This window comes from Leopardus geoffroyi, chromosome B4 (assembly GCF_018350155.1).
Source record: "Leopardus geoffroyi isolate Oge1 chromosome B4, O.geoffroyi_Oge1_pat1.0, whole genome shotgun sequence".
NCBI classification, from domain to species: domain Eukaryota; kingdom Metazoa; phylum Chordata; class Mammalia; order Carnivora; family Felidae; genus Leopardus; species Leopardus geoffroyi.
The window spans coordinates 29,051,524-29,067,682 of record NC_059341.1 but is presented as its reverse complement, the minus strand read 5'-3'; the positions used below and the strand labels follow the sequence as shown (position 1 = coordinate 29,067,682).

General features: G+C 35.2%; 1 protein-coding gene across 1 annotated transcript in view; it reads left to right on the top strand.

Moving 5' to 3' along the window:
* Window positions 1-16,159, top strand: part of KIF5B (kinesin family member 5B) — a 50,146-nt gene that overhangs the window by 9,745 nt on the left and 24,242 nt on the right. Inside the window, exons 3-12 of the mRNA XM_045466101.1 lie at window positions 7,628-7,701; window positions 8,607-8,711; window positions 9,313-9,361; window positions 10,174-10,229; window positions 10,522-10,609; window positions 10,772-10,896; window positions 11,996-12,100; window positions 12,403-12,548; window positions 13,252-13,400; window positions 13,846-14,039. Coding sequence (XP_045322057.1) covers window positions 7,628-7,701; window positions 8,607-8,711; window positions 9,313-9,361; window positions 10,174-10,229; window positions 10,522-10,609; window positions 10,772-10,896; window positions 11,996-12,100; window positions 12,403-12,548; window positions 13,252-13,400; window positions 13,846-14,039 — 1,091 coding nt within the window. The remainder of the gene's footprint in view (window positions 1-7,627; window positions 7,702-8,606; window positions 8,712-9,312; window positions 9,362-10,173; window positions 10,230-10,521; window positions 10,610-10,771; window positions 10,897-11,995; window positions 12,101-12,402; window positions 12,549-13,251; window positions 13,401-13,845; window positions 14,040-16,159) is intronic.

Below are 16,159 nucleotides of genomic sequence, written 5' to 3'. Positions count from 1 at the left end.
CAGTGTAGTTAGTAATTAAATAAAAGGTCTAGAATATAACTGTAGAATTGACATCTGAAGGAGTAAAGGACAAGAGATCATGGAGAAAACTAGGCCCAGGATCTGAGAGATCAGGGTATTTTAATAGGATCATCTACTAAATGGACATTGGAACCACTAAGAATTACAACAGGAATAGTATTGATGAGAGACAGTGGACTGGATGTTGAAATCTTCATAGAATGATGGAGAATTAACTTGATTCTATAAATGATTACAACAAAGAGGAACAGGCAGTGTCCTCTTTTGTTTGTAGGCATCAAGTAATTTTCCAAATGAATCTGTCATAGAACACAATTACATTACATTCTTTGATTTTAACATACTTTTTTAATCAGTACAGCCTAAGATTTTACATGAGTTTTTTTTTTTTTTTTTTAATGTTTATTTCTTTATTTTTGATGGGGTGGGGGGGGGGGGTGGGGAGAGGCAGAGAGAGGAGACTGAGAATCCCAGGCAAGCTCTGCACTGTCAGCACAGAGCCCAATGCAGGGCTTGAACTCATGAACCTTTGAGGTCATGACCTGAGCTGAAATCAAGAGTCGATGCTTAACCGACTGAGCCACTCGGGTGCCCCACATTCACTACTAAGTTATTGATTCATAAGCTCATGGGCAACTTAAATGTACAGATCTTTTTCACATCTCCTGTGGCCAACATTAAACGCTCTTCCACACTTGAGTATTGGAGTTTTAAAATTTGACTATAGGGGCGCCTGGGTGGCTCAGTCAGTTGGGCGTCCAACTTCAGCTCGGGTCATGATCTCACGGTTTGTGAGTTTGAGCCCCGCATTTGGCTCTGTGCTGACAGCTCAGAGCCTGGAGCCTGCTTTGGGTTGATTATGTGTCTCCCTCTCTGCCCCTCTCCCTGCTCACTCGCTCACTCTCTCCCTCCCTCCCTCCCTCCCTCCCTCCCTCTCTCTCCCTCCCTCCCTCTCTCTCCCTCCCTCTCCCTCTCCCTCTCTCTCTCCCCCTCCCCCTCTCGCCTTCTCTCCTAAATAAACATTAAAATAAATAAAATAAAATTTGACTATCAGCTTTCAAAGTGTGGATTCCATCTTATCATTTTAGCTCTTGATTATATTTTGAGTGTTGTTTTTATGGTTATCTTATTGGGATATATGTTGGCTGTCAGCGTATTTGATAAGTCTGTTATGATGTCAGGGACTTGGAATTTTTTTTTTAAACTTTTTGTAGGTGTTGTTTGAAAAATATGACTCTAAATCATTTATAAAATGCTTAACGGGAGGCGCCTGAGTGGCTCAGCTGGTTAAGCGTCCAACTTTGGTTTTGGCTCAGGTCATGATCTCATGATTTGTGGGATTGAGCCCAGTGCTCTGCCTCTCCCCCCACTCAAAGTATAATAAGTTTTAATAAAGGCTTAATGGGCTGTGTTCCTTGCCTAGTCTTCTGAAAACTAAAGGTTTTTGGCAGTTAATTAAATCACACTGGGTATCCATCCGACTTCAGATTCTCTTATACAGTTACCTAGTTCTTAGCTTGTCACATACCAACAAAAATTTGATGAAAAATTTGGATCCTTTTATGAAGTCATGGTACATGAGGCTGGTGTTTCTCCAGAGTATCAGTTGGGTGACCGTATCGAGACAGGAAATGAGTTTAGTTCAACCATAGCTTTTCCTTAGTGAAATTTTGTATACTTGTCTGTAGTTCCCATAATCTATCATTTTTCCTTTTTGAAAATGAGTATAACATTTACAAGTTATAATCTGCTGTTAACTTTTCATTCCCCATGGCTTTTAAAAATTAGCTTGGTGGCTGTGAAGTTTTTATCCATGGAATGTATTTCTCCTATAACTAGAAACCTGGGCTCATTTAAATCCATTCTCTGAATGTCTTATCCACTTCAGCCTTAAAGTCTTTCTTGGCAGTGTTTATTTTGTTGTTCCATTTTGAGGATAATTGTGTAGAAGGTGGTAATAAAATGGGAATACCTCTGTCTTATATTATCTGTTAACATTTTATTCTCTGGGCTATGCAAGTCTACTCATATTATATTAGTCTTTTTCTGAATATTTTAAAATCTCTTTTTAGGGCCTTAACTTTTTTGTTTTGATTAGACTCACTCATTATGGACTTCTATTTTTCTCATGCTGTTCTAGTGATTTTTATCTCTTTTGTACATCCTTAATTAGTCTCTTAATAATAGTTTCATACTTACCTTTCTCAGAACCCTTTGTAATCTGAAGTCCTGAGGTACATGTTTCTATTACCTTCTGTTCTTTTTCATTACTGTTTACAATTTTAAGATGACATGATTCATTTAGTGAAATTTCCCTCCTGTTCTCAAAATTTGATCCCTTTTACTTCACAACAAATTTCTGTTTTACTGTTTAGAACTGAATTCTGAAGAGCAGTTCATTTGTTTGCATTATGGTTAAGAACACAGGCTTTGGAATCAGACCTAGATTGAAATCCAGGCTCTGCCACTTTCTAGCTGTGCGACTTTTGGCAAGTTACCTAACCTTTCTTTTTTAAAAAAAAAAATTTTTTTAACATTTATTTATTTTTGAGAGAGAGAGAACACAAGCAGGGAGGAACAGAGAGAGAGAGACACAGAATCCAAAGCAGGCTCCAGGCTCTGAGCTGTCAGCACAGAGCCCGACGCGGGGCTCGAACTCACGGGCTACGAGATCAAGACCTGAGCTGAAGTCAGCCACCCAACCAACTGAGCCACCCGGGCACCCCTTTTTTATATATATGTATTTAAAATTTTTTTTTTATAATTTATTTATTTTTGAGAGACAGAGACAGGTTACCTAACCTTTCTAAGTCTCCATTTCCTGTTCTGTAAAATGAGGGTACTGTGAATATTTAAAAAGATGATTCATGGAGGGACGCCTGAGTGGCCCAGTTGGTTAAGCGTCTGGTTCTTGGTTTCGGCTCATGTCGTGATCTCACGCAGTCCATGGGATCAAGCCTCAAATTGAGCTCTGTGATGACAGTGTGGAGACTGCTTGGGTTTCTCACTTCTCTCTCTCTACCCCTCTGCATGCTCTGCTCTCTCTTTCAAAATAAATTAATTAAAAAAAAAAAAAAGATTCAAGAAAAAGAACTTCACCCAGGGCCTGGTATGAGAAGCAAATACACAACAGATATCAACTGATGTTTGTTTCCTCTGTCTTCTAAGAGAGGAAATTATTTTATTAATTTAATCATCATAATTGTGCTTAGGGTAACTCAGTCTACAATATTTTCACTCTACAAAATTAGGCTTCAAGCAACTATTACAATAGAAAGTTCTGTCACTGTCTCTCTCCAGCTTCTTTGCCAGCTTGTAATTTGTATTAGGAAAGTATCACCTGGCTATGACTTGCTCCTTTTATCTTCACCCAAATGCTGTCTACCATTTTGGAGAAGGCTGGATATTGATAGTAGGTAGTGGGACTTGTCCTGGGCGAGAACATGAATGTGGCAGAGTTAACGATAGATACATAGATGTAAGGAGAGAGATGAGGTAGAGGTAGGTGGTGAGTGCCTGGGGAGGTATGAGGACAGGAAACCAATTTAAATACATGGCAGGTTGTCCTTGGGACAGTTATTGGCACACAGATCAGGTGGAAGGCCATGGTTAGAAACTGTTGGTAGGCAATAGTCAGCAAAATGATAGGTGAATTGGTATTTCTTCTGAGATGTGGATTTGATGAGCAAGCTGCCAAGGACGACCTGAAAGCAGCTAGTACTCTTTGGGCTCCTGATGGTTCACTGAAGCATTGTTTCATAAATTTCTGTACAAGTTTATGTTTGTACAACTTTATTATGTACAAAGTTATTACCTTTTCCTTTCTATAGATTCAGTAGATAGGTTTTCTTTATTTCAAGCAAGGTTTACCCACTTGTATTCTCTCGTGAATTCCAAATCTGAGGGATGTCTCTTCAGTTCTCTGTATGAAGTAGTTGTCATTTATTCAGTACTTGCTATATGCTAGTCATCTTACCAGTCCTTAATAGATTTCTCTGTTTCCTACCGGAGCTTCCTGACCTGAACTGTTTGCCACTTCATTTACTTTTAATTTTTCCAGATGTGGCCTCCCATATTTTTATTTTAGTTCCTGTGTTCCTTGATAATACAGTACAGGGGTCAAGAGTATGTCTTTAGAGCCAGGACTGTCTGGGTTTGCATCCCAGCTCTATCTTACTAGCTGTGGAAGTATGGGCAAATTAATATCTCTGTTCCTCAGTTTTGTTCTCTGTAAAGTAGGACTAAAAATAGTACCTTTCACAGGGTTTTGTGAGAATTGAATACATTAATGTATGAAAAATTATTAGAGCCTGGCACATTTTATGCTCTCAGATGTTAACAATTTTCTGATTTGTAATTCTCATAGCCTTCCTTAAGCAGACATTTTGCTGATGAGGAACCTGAAGTTCAGAGAGAGAATTGGCTTTTAGAAGGTGTTATGCTGTTGTCTTGCTTACTAAATGTTTTTCTTTCTTTTTTTAACGTTTTATTTATTTTTGAGAAGGATAGCACGTGAATGAGGGGGGGCGGGTGGGGACAAGATCAGAAGCGGGCTCTGAGCTGATAGCAGAGAGTCTGATGAGGGCTGGAACTCACAAACTGTGAGATCATGGCCTGAGCCGAAGTCAGATGCTCATCTGACTGAGCCACCCAGGTGCCCCTAAATATTTTTCGTTTTTACAGAGTATGAAAGAAGTAATACTTGTCTATAGTTGTCCATCTCTGTTTCTCACAAGAACAGCAAAAGTGTATTTTAACGGGTGAGGGAGGCATTAGAAAGATGCTGTGTGTTTGTAATGGTAACAATTATTCAGCAAGCATTCAAGTCCCTACTAAGTGCCAGTCACTTAATAGTAGTGACTACTACTACTAGTAGAACCTACTACTAGTAGGAGTTAAACACAGTCCTGGCTTCAAGGAGTTTACAAGCAGGTGAGGAAGGCAGACAAGTTAATTGACTGTTGCAATATACAGTAATAAGTATAATCTTTAAATGTAGATGCTATAAGAACACATAGGATAAGCTGCTCATCCAAATTTATTTGGGGTGATTTATGGTGTTGGGTTGGAGAAAAAAGTAAAGCCTAAGCTAGTCTTAAAAGATGCACAAAGGGGCGCCTGGGTGGCTCAGTTGGTTAAGCATCCGACTTCAGCTCAGGTCATGATCTCACAGTCTGTGAGTTCGAGCCCTGCGTCGGGCTCTGTGCTGACGGCTCAGAGCTTGGAGCCTGCTTCAGATTCTGAGTCTCCCTCTCTCTCTGCCCCCCTGCTCATGCTCTGTCTCTGTCTCAAAAATAAATAAAAACATTTTTAAAAAAGATGCACAAAGAGTAGGAAGGAGAAAGAGGGGTGCCTTGTGGGCAGAGGTGACATTGCATCAAGGCATACCCACCTGAGAAGAGCATCGTGAATGTGGGAAACAACATACATTATGGTATGACTGAAGTTGCACCATGTGAATTTGTCAGATTTGATCATTTTGACCACCAAAAGAGCATTGTGAGAGGAAGGATGATGGGAGGTGGAGCTGAAAAAGCAAACGAGCCAGGTCAAAAAGAGCCTAATTTTACCTGATTACAAATGTATGCTCTCCAGGACTTTTAAACAGATGAGTGTTATTTTTTATTTTTTTAAAGATTCATCCTCAGGATGGGTACATTTCATTGTATATAAATTTTTTACCTCAGGGATGGAAACTGGAAAAAGAATCCTAGTTAATGATATATGCATGGTGAAGTATTTTAGGTGAAAGTGTACTGAAGTCTGCAGGTTACTTTGAAATGCATTAAAAAATGAGATGGATGGATAGATACATGATTAAACAGTAAAATTATAAAATGTAACTGATCAGATTTTAGTGGTTATAGGAGTGTTCCTGTAAAATGTATTCACTTTTTCTGTTTGTTTAGATTTGTTGGGGGTAAGTCACTAGAGAAAGCAAAGTCAGGGCTGGATATGAAGGTAGGCAAGAATTATTTTCCTACCTATAAAGTAAGTTTATAAACTTACTTTAGTTATAATGTGGTATGTCTAGAAATCACCTCTAATCAGTCATTGTTCTATCCCTTGCGCCCAGAGCAGAGCTTAGATCCTAGCAGGTGTCCAATAAATATTTGAATGTTGAATATTCCATAATCTCTGTAATCATACGAAATTTTTTAAGTTATGCTTGAAGTCCCAAATACAAATGTATTGTATACATTTGTTATCCTAGGTCCCTTCACATACATAGTTTCACATAACCACAAATAATACTGTAATATTCTGTAGACATGCTAGTAAATATGATCTTGAGAAAGTCACTTGTTCACTTACCAGTATTTATTATTTATTTTGGTGGTTGCTAGGTATTTGGATCATATCATGAATAGATATATCAAAAATTTGGATTTGATTAAAAGATACTAAGCAGAGGGTGTGACATAGACATACTGAGAACAATTATGTGTAAAGGAAGTGAATTGGAAAGGGTCTAGTACTTTTTTCTCTAGATAATTTCTTACTCAAAATTATACTGCAATGCCATCCATTTTAAATGTGATAGAAGATCTCTTAAAATTTTCCCAGGGGAGTAAATACCTTCTTTTGTTGTTGTTGTTGTTGTTGTTGTTGTTAATAGATGTTTCTGTAGGAAATCTGTTAATATCTAGTTAGTTGAGCCCAATGTTGGCATTGTTCTTTTTTTTATTTTTTAAATAACCAATTAAAAAAAAAAATACAAGGATTGACTTGCTTACTGATTTACCACTGTTGCCATCAGCTATTTCCAACAGAGTCTTCTCTTTTTACTTTAGCTTCCTCTAGAATACAGTGTAATCTCTTAGTACCTTTTCGTCACCAAAATAATACAACTAAATCCCTAAAAATTGAAAATAAAAAGGTCACCTTGTTAAATTTTCTTTTTTCCCTTCAGCCTAGTAAAGAAAGATATTTAAATTAAGGTTAATGGTAGATTTTGGAGTACATACAGGGCTAGAAAATACTTAATTTCATAGGGACTTTCTGAGAATTTATTTTTGAGTTAGAACTGGGCTTATTAAGCTTGTGTAAGGGAGACTGTTGTATGGGTTTGTGAGATTTAACCACCAGTTAACCACTAATCAGTAGTCCTAGTTGTAAAAGTGAATTCATAATCTCTATGTAAATTTGCAGAACATTTTTTTCCTTTTAGGTCACATAAATCTTTGGAATACAGGTATAATGACATTTGAGATATATGTACACTTATATAAGAAATGAGTATAAGCAATGGAATTTAAATTTTGTGTTTTATTGACCACAGAAAGTAATCTGGGCTGGAGAGAAAGTAACTACTCAGGTGGATCATTACTAAGAAAATTACTATTAATGTATTCTTATTTTTTTCTTTAATGTCTTTATAAATTTTTCAAGAACTAAACTTCGTGATGGTATCTTTCATATTAGTATAAAGAAAATCTGAACCTTCCTTTACTGTGCAGATTTGATTATGCATGGATGAGGAACAGGGTTAATATGTATGTGAATTTTTTCAGTGTTTTCTAACATTCTTAAGTAATTTCTCATGAAACTTCCTTAAGGGGAAAAATAAACCCCCTGAAGTACAAAATCTCTTGTTTTCTCATAGATGTACTTGAGGGATACAATGGAACGATATTTGCATATGGACAAACATCCTCCGGGAAGACACATACAATGGAGGTAATATTTTATAATCTGTACTTGCATGTGGTTTGCAGAATAGAGGTGCATTCATTCATTATTTGAGAAATGATTTTACTGTATTTAGACAGCTTTATTCTATTGCTTACTCTCTTATGAATAATACATAGGTAACATCACTGTTGGAATCTAATCAGTTCTGGAGTTTGAAATTATATATTTGAAATCATATCTAGCTTTGTTTTGACAGCATAACCACACAATTATAAACATTTTAGAATTAACAGGAATTTTCTTTATAATGGAAATTTGAAATCTTGAATGTTTTATGTTTTCATTTCTGTTCAGAGCAATTCGTTCTCCTCTCCAAATACCTGCCACTTTTCTTTAATAGGAATGTGTCCACAATTGTCGGTGCTGCCATTATAATAAGATGTGGATCTGCCCAAACGTTGCTTCTAGAAAACATCCTATATCTTATGCTGCTGCTACAAAGCATCTGCTTTTGTCATTTATCTGAGCATTCTGTATAAATGGCTGAGTATTTTAGTGTAATTCACATTACTCGTTTCCATAAAGTTACGGAGAACAAGGACATTTCTAGCACTTGCGTGGATTCAACTTGAAGGAACAGTATGAACTTACATTGGAAGAAACAAACTAAAACTCTTTCTTTAGAATATGTTCATTTCACAAGCATGGACAATCTAAATCTAATGATTAAATAAAAGGCTAAGATCAGTTGGTAACCCATGTTGTTGACATGCAGTATTTATGTATAATTTACAAATATATGTAATAGTTGAATTGGATTTTTTACATATTTGTAGAGCCATTTCACAATAAAATGGCAACAATTACAATTTCTATCCTCTATTGGCTGTAAATTGTAGATTGGAAGTTTCTACTTTTAATTCATACTTAAAGTCTCATTCTCTGTTTAGGGTAAACTTCATGATCCAGAAGGCATGGGCATTATTCCAAGAATAGTGCAAGATATTTTTAATTACATTTATTCTATGGATGAAAATTTGGAATTTCATATTAAGGTAAAATCCTTGGGGTATTTTGTTTTATATTAGAATAATTTTATTCCAAGAAATAATAAATGCTCTTTTGTTTTAAAAATATTTTTAGTTATTTTATGGACAGTTACAGTAGAAAGATCATTAGAGTTAGTAAACTGAGGGTTCTTAATCTGCCATTAGATGACCTTAAACAAGGTCATAAAGTCTCTTTTGTCTTAGCCTCCTCTGTAAAATGATGGAGTTTATTACTGAACTCAAAGGTTCTTACTGCTCTCATGAGTCTAATTCATTGAAGATGGAGATATGTAATAGAAATTGCTTTTTAGTTACATGAGCAGTTTAGAGAATTTAGATATTCCTGTTAGAACATGAGCTGTGGCTGAGTTGTTAACTCTGTCCTCTGGTATAGATGGTGCTTGGCACTCAAACCCCAATAAATTTAATGAACTAATTATAAATTATTTTATACTACTATAGTAGTATAAAATAGTAGTATATTAGTAGTATAGTAGTAGTAGTAGTATAGTACTAGTAGTATAGTAGTATACTATTATACTACTAATAAATTATTTTATAATTTTAATTAGTTGATCTTTTTTTACTTTATTTCTTTGCCCTTCAGGTTTCATATTTTGAAATTTATTTGGATAAGATAAGGGACCTGTTAGATGGTAAGTTAAATTCTTGCTCTTTTATCATTTTAAAATAGCACATGTTACTTTTTTTAATAGGCGTGAGACCATTTCTAAGTAACCTCTATGAAATTGACTTAAATTACAAGAAACCGATTTTAAAGTTCTTTTAAAGTTAGTTGAATTTCTTTTACACATTGAATAACTTATTTAAAGCACATATTTATGGGTGCTTGTGTTTCTTTAGTAATTAGAGAAATGGATTGTAGTTAGAGGTCCTGAGTCCTAGTCTGCTGTCAGTTAGATACATTGCCCTTGGGCAAACTGTTCAACCACTCTGGCTTGTTATTTCCAAAATGTGGGTGGTAGAGGTTGCATTGGACCTAAAATTCTATATTGCTGCATTAAGTTTCTATTCAGATCTCCTCTAACTGTTTCTGCAGAGTCTTTTTTAATAGTGATGTGTTCATATTTTTAAAATTTACCTATGGGGCGCCTGGGTGGCGCAGTCGGTTAGGCGTCCGACTTCAGCCAGGTCACGATCTCGCGGTCCGTGAGTTCGAGCCTCGCATCAGGCTCTGGGCTGATGGCTCAGAGCCTGGAGCCTGTTTCCGATTCTGTGTCTCCCTCTCTCTCTGCCCCTCCCCCGTTCATGCTCTGTCTCTCTCTGTCCCAAAAATGAATAAACGTTGAAAAAAAATTTAAAAAAATAAATAAATAAATAAATAAATAAAATAAAATTTACCTATTAGGCTGCTTGGGAAAGGAAACAATCTATTGAATTAGCTCTTTCATGACTAGTGTTAGAGTTTAGGAGAATGTTGCTGATATTATTTATTTGTCTTTTTCAGTTTCAAAGACCAACCTTTCCGTTCATGAAGATAAAAACCGAGTTCCCTATGTAAAGGTACTTATAAAATAATACAGAATGCTTGTTTAGAAAAATCCTGTAGTAGGGGCGCCTAGGTGGCTCAGTTGGTTAAGCGTCTGATTCGGCTCAGGTCATGATTTCAAAGTTCATGAGTTTAAGTCCTGCGTTGGGCTCTGCTGACAGCTCAGAGCCTGGTGCCTGCTTCAGATTCTGTCTTCCTCTCTCTGCCTCAAAAATAAATAAACATTAAAAAAATTTTTTTTTAAAGAAAAACCCTGTAAGAAAATTTTTTAAGGTTATTGACATATTAAAAAAAATTATTTTATAGGGATGCACAGAGCGTTTTGTATGTAGTCCAGATGAAGTTATGGATACCATTGATGAAGGAAAATCCAACAGACATGTAGCAGTTACAAGTAAGTAGAATGTTTATTAACACGAGTTAAGGTACAGAGCTGCCTTAAAATATCTTTATCAAGTTGGTTAATTGTAAGATTTTTATGTAAAGTGATGCTTTAGAAATTATTAGTAAGGGAAAGCCATGTTTGTTTATAGTTGTTTGTGTAATTTCATTGCAGATATGAATGAACATAGCTCTAGGAGTCACAGTATATTTCTTATTAATGTAAAACAAGAGAACACGCAAACGGAACAAAAGCTGAGTGGAAAACTTTATCTGGTTGATTTAGCTGGTAGTGAAAAGGTAAAATCTTTATATTCTGGTAGATATTTAAGCATTTTTATAAACTTTAGCTTGAATTTGGACTTAGGCATTATTCATTGTTAACATCTTGAAAACTTATCAAATTGGATTTGGTAGTATTTTTGAGAGTTTAAAAGCATTGATGCATTGCCAATGACTACTTAAAGTGAAAAATCAGTTGCAAGTTACTATCATTTGTGCCATAGTCCAGTTCAACCAATAGGTGTTACCTTTTACTTAGGGTATATGTTTTTATTGAGAATTAGTTCAGCACATATTGTTATCAATTTTATTAGTTATTCTTTTCCTAATTTTTGGTATCTATTTTATCCATATTGGCAGTGGGCTCCCTGTGAAAACTGATAACTATCCATTAGTCTTTTCTGGTTTGGTTGTACCTATTTTCTTTCCTTTGGATGATTATTTAATTATTACAGACTCTACTGTGGACTATCATCTGATTATAATTTATGTGAAAATCAAAATAAGTTCAAATATTTTAATATTGATCTCTGCAACCATTTTGCTGTTTCACTAATTTGTTTCTTCTGATTAAAATGACATACCTACTCCCTTTTACTCAAGCCTTAAACATATCCTTCAAAGCCTGTCTTTAATTTTGTGTATTCTGAGAGGCTGTTTCTTCAGCCGACATTGCTAGTCTACTATTTTATCCTATCTTTAACATATGTATTTTATATCTTTTTTAAAAGCAGGTTTGCTTATATATTTAAATTCAGTACATAACAGAATATCAACCTTATGATTTAGCAAATTTTAAAAGGTTCCTCTTTAATGGAGCAAAGGGGATTAACAAATAGTAAATTGCAAATGTACCTGAAAATTTGTTATTTTCAAGAGCACAAACTAAAAATAAAATTCGGGATCTCCTTAATCACATTCTTGTCATGGACCTACAGTTGTCAGAAGACCAATACTCAAGTAGTGATAGCTTAGAGTAAATAATTGACAAAATCATGAAGCTTTTCATTTTGTTGTTTGCTGGTTATTGATGACCTCTGAACTTTTTAGAAAATTCAAAGAAAATAATTCTTAAACTTACAGTTTTGTTTTCATTCTTTTGAAATCTTATGCATAGGTTAGTAAAACTGGAGCTGAAGGTGCTGTGCTGGATGAAGCTAAGAACATCAACAAGTCACTTTCTGCTCTTGGAAATGTCATTTCTGCTTTGGCAGAGGGAAGTGTGAGTACACATGTCTTCTCTTTCCCTATGGTTATCTTATGGGGAATTACTTAAATATCAATGTATGTATATCCACGGATGTTTGTGGGGCCAGGGTGGAGCGGGCATCTGGTGTTTTTAAGTCAGTATGTGTAAATTAGTTGTCTTTAGGAATTTATAGTAGTATGTATGTTCCAGTTCCCATCATAATATTATCAGTTAAAATAGCCAAAATCCCTTTGTAATTTACTTAGAGTATTTATAAACAGATTTTATTCTGTAGAAACCCATCGGTCTTTGTTTCTTTTGTTTTTGTATTGTAGACATATGTTCCATATCGCGATAGTAAAATGACAAGAATTCTTCAAGATTCATTAGGTGGGAACTGTAGAACCACTATTGTAATTTGCTGCTCTCCATCATCATACAACGAATCTGAAACAAAATCTACACTCCTGTTTGGTCAAAGGTTTGTTGTTAAGAAAATACAAAGTCTAAATGTAGATAGGTCTTTTGTTTATTAAGTCTAGGAAAATATAGGTAGATATTCAAATCAGTGCATATTGTTAATATGACACAACTTTTTAATTGAGAGATAATACAAGCAAGGTCCATTTTTAAAACTGCCTAGATTTGAATTAAGTTTTAGTACATATTGAAATCAAATGTTAAATTCAGTCAAATTTATAGGAGAAGCTTTAATTAAACATTAAAGAAAATAAGCATTTGAGTCAGATAACAAAGAAAAGCTTGACAAATCTAATTCTATGTTAGTCTGTTGACAGGTTCAAATAATGAGATAATATGAATTGGTTAACCTAGGAAAGTCAGTAGTGATGATTTTATTTTTGACCTTCAACAATAATTTTTTTTTATTCAGCCTTGCAAAAGAATTAGGAAAATATGGGCCCTTTTTTTTTTATCCTCCTCTGGTGGTTAATTTTTTTTGTCTTTAAGCTATTCACAGATTTGGGGACTGACCCAAATTTATTTAGCTTGTTGAAGAAGCACTGTAGTAATTATGGGTCTTTGTATTTAGTCTAAAGATAATTAAACAGTCAAATTACTCAGCCATATATGCCATACATATATATAAAAAACAGAGATCTACAGATAGTAATTGAAAATAGTTAATTTTAGTCACACTTTTTTCCTGCAATTACTTCTTTTAGGGCCAAAACAATTAAGAACACAGTTTGTGTAAATGTAGAATTAACTGCAGAACAGTGGAAAAAGAAGTATGAAAGAGAAAAGGAAAAAAATAAGACCCTGCGGAACACCATTCAATGGCTTGAAAATGAACTCAACCGGTGGCGTAATGGTAATAATTTATAAAATCTGTCATTTTGAGTTTGTTGAATATGAATGTAAAACTGTTTTATAAGTTTGAGACTGACACAAATATAAATAAGAATAGCAAAGCGTATCCATTTTTATTTTTTAAGTATTAGAGATCATCAAATAAAAATGACTACAGTCTTTTAAATTCTGATTTTGCCTGAAATAATAAATAGAGGCATAAAGGCCATCTTGGGAGCTATAGCAATCAAGGCACAGATGGCAAGTTTCCTAGATTAGGGTGGAAGCAATAAAAATTACAAGATTTGGTGACTGGATTTAGAAGATGGGGGTGAGTGAAAAGTAATTGTAGTTTTTTAAATCTCAGACTGAACAGATACAGTTGGTGAGAGCTGCTGAAATTGAATAAAATTGTCATTAGTTTTAGACAGGTGGATGTTTATTAACTATCTCTTGTCTTATTTTAGGAGAGACAGTGCCTATTGATGAACAGTTTGACAAAGAGAAAGCCAACTTGGAAGCTTTTGCAGTGGATAAGGATATTACCATCACCAATGATAAACCCGCAGCTACGATTGGAGTTACTGGAAACTTTACTGATGCTGAGAGAAGAAAGTGTGAGGAAGAAATTGCTAAATTGTACAAACAACTTGATGACAAGGTAAGTATTGTTCACGTTCTATTTTGTTTTAGAATGTTATGACATACAGGTATTTTTATTATCTAATTTTAATATTGTGGGTCCAGGTGACCTGTGTATACATCTTTCCTTGATTTGTTAACCTTTTGAAAATCGTAAAGTTGACCCTCAGACAACACTGGTTTGAACTGCATGGGTCCACTTAGATGTGGGTTTTTTTGATACAGTACAGTAATATAAATGTATTTTCTTTATGATTTTAATAACATTTTCTTTAAATACTATATATAATACATACATATAACATAAAAAATATGTTAATTGTCTATATTATTGGTAAACCTTCTATTCAACAGCAGACTACCAATAGTTTAAGTTTTGGGGAAGTCAGAGGTTACATGTGGATCTTCAACTCCATGGAGGGGTCAGTACCCCTAACCCTTGTATTGTTCGAGGGTCATCTGTTTTAATAAAAAATATAAAATCACAATTTCTGTTTCTGTGCAGAAACTATGTATGAGACCTAATTTTTTCCCCCTCTTCTTTAATTTTCTGAAGGAAATTGAACATTGGGTCATTGGAGAGCCTTAATGAAATGATCTCTTAGAATCAGGGGTCTAAGGACTCAATAATAAAGGTGATGCAAGAGATTAGAGAGGGAACAGAATAAAGTGGTAATAGTGTTTTCCTGCTTTGATTATATCCATTAGAAGTGTGAAAAATAACAAATTACAAAGCAAATAGGAAAGGGAAAACGAGAACAGTGAAGAGACTAGAAGAAAATAGTTCTGGTTTTGTTTTTAGGTGGAATTTTATATGTGTTGTAGGCAGATATGGCAAGTTTGAAGTAGCTGAGTGGCCTTTCTATCTATCTTTCCTTCTTTCTTATTTAAATTCAAGTTAGTTAGCATATAGTGTAGTCTTGGTTTAGGAGTAAAACCCAATGATTCATCACTTAATATAACACCTGATGCTTATCCCAACAAGTGCCCTGCTTAATGCCCATCACCCATTTAACCCATCCACCCACCCACCTCCCCTCCAACAGCCTTCTGTTCTGTGTTTAAGAGTCTCTTATGGCTTTCCTCCCTCTCTGTTTTTATCTGTTTTTCTTTCCCTTCCCCTGTGTTCCTCTGTTGAGTTTGTCAAATTCCACATACGAGTGAAATCATAAATCTGTGTATCTCTGACTGATGGATTTTGCTTAGCATAATACCCTCCAGTCCTATCCAGTTTGTTGCAAATGGCAAATTTTCATTCTTTTTCATCACCAAGTAGTATTCCATTGTGTGTGTGTGTGTGTGTGTGTGTGTGTGTGTGTGTGTGTGTGTACCACATCTTTATCCATTCATCAGTTGGTGAACATTTGGGCTCTTTCCATAATTTGACTATTGTTGATAGCACTGCTGTAAACATGGGGGTGTGGAGGTGTATGTGCTCCTTCGAATCAGCATTTTTGTATCCTTTGGATAAATACTGAGTAGTGCAATTGTTTGGTTGTAGAATAGTTGTATTTTTACTTTTTTGAAGAACCTCCATACTATTTTCCAGAGTGGCTGCACCAGTTTGCATTCCGACCAACAGTGCAAAAGGGTTCCCCTTTCTCTACATCCTTGCCAACATCTGTTGTTTCCTGAGTTGTTAATTGTAGCCACTCTGACTGTTGAGGTGGTATCTCAGTGTGGTTTGGATTTGTATTTCCCTGATGATCAGTGATGTTGAGCATCTTTTCGTGTGTTTCTTAGCCATCTCCATGTCTGCTTTGGGAAAATGTCTATTCATATCTTCTGCCCATTTCTTCCCTGGATTATTTGTATTTTGAGTGTTGAGTTTGATAAGTTGTTTATAGATTTTAGATATTAACCCTTTATCCAGTGTGTCATTTGCAAATACCTTGCCTTTTAGCTTTGTTGATTATTTCCTTCACTGTGCAGAAGCTTTTTTATCTTCATGACATCCCAATAGTTCATGTTTGCTTTTATTTCCCTTGCCTCCAGAGACATGTCAGGTAAGAAGTTGCTGCAGCCGAGGTCTAAGAGGTTGTTGCCTGTTTTCTCCTGTAGGATTTTGATGGTTTCCTGTCTTACATTTAGGTCTTTCATCCATTTTGAGTTTATTTTTGTGTATTGTGTTAAGAAAGT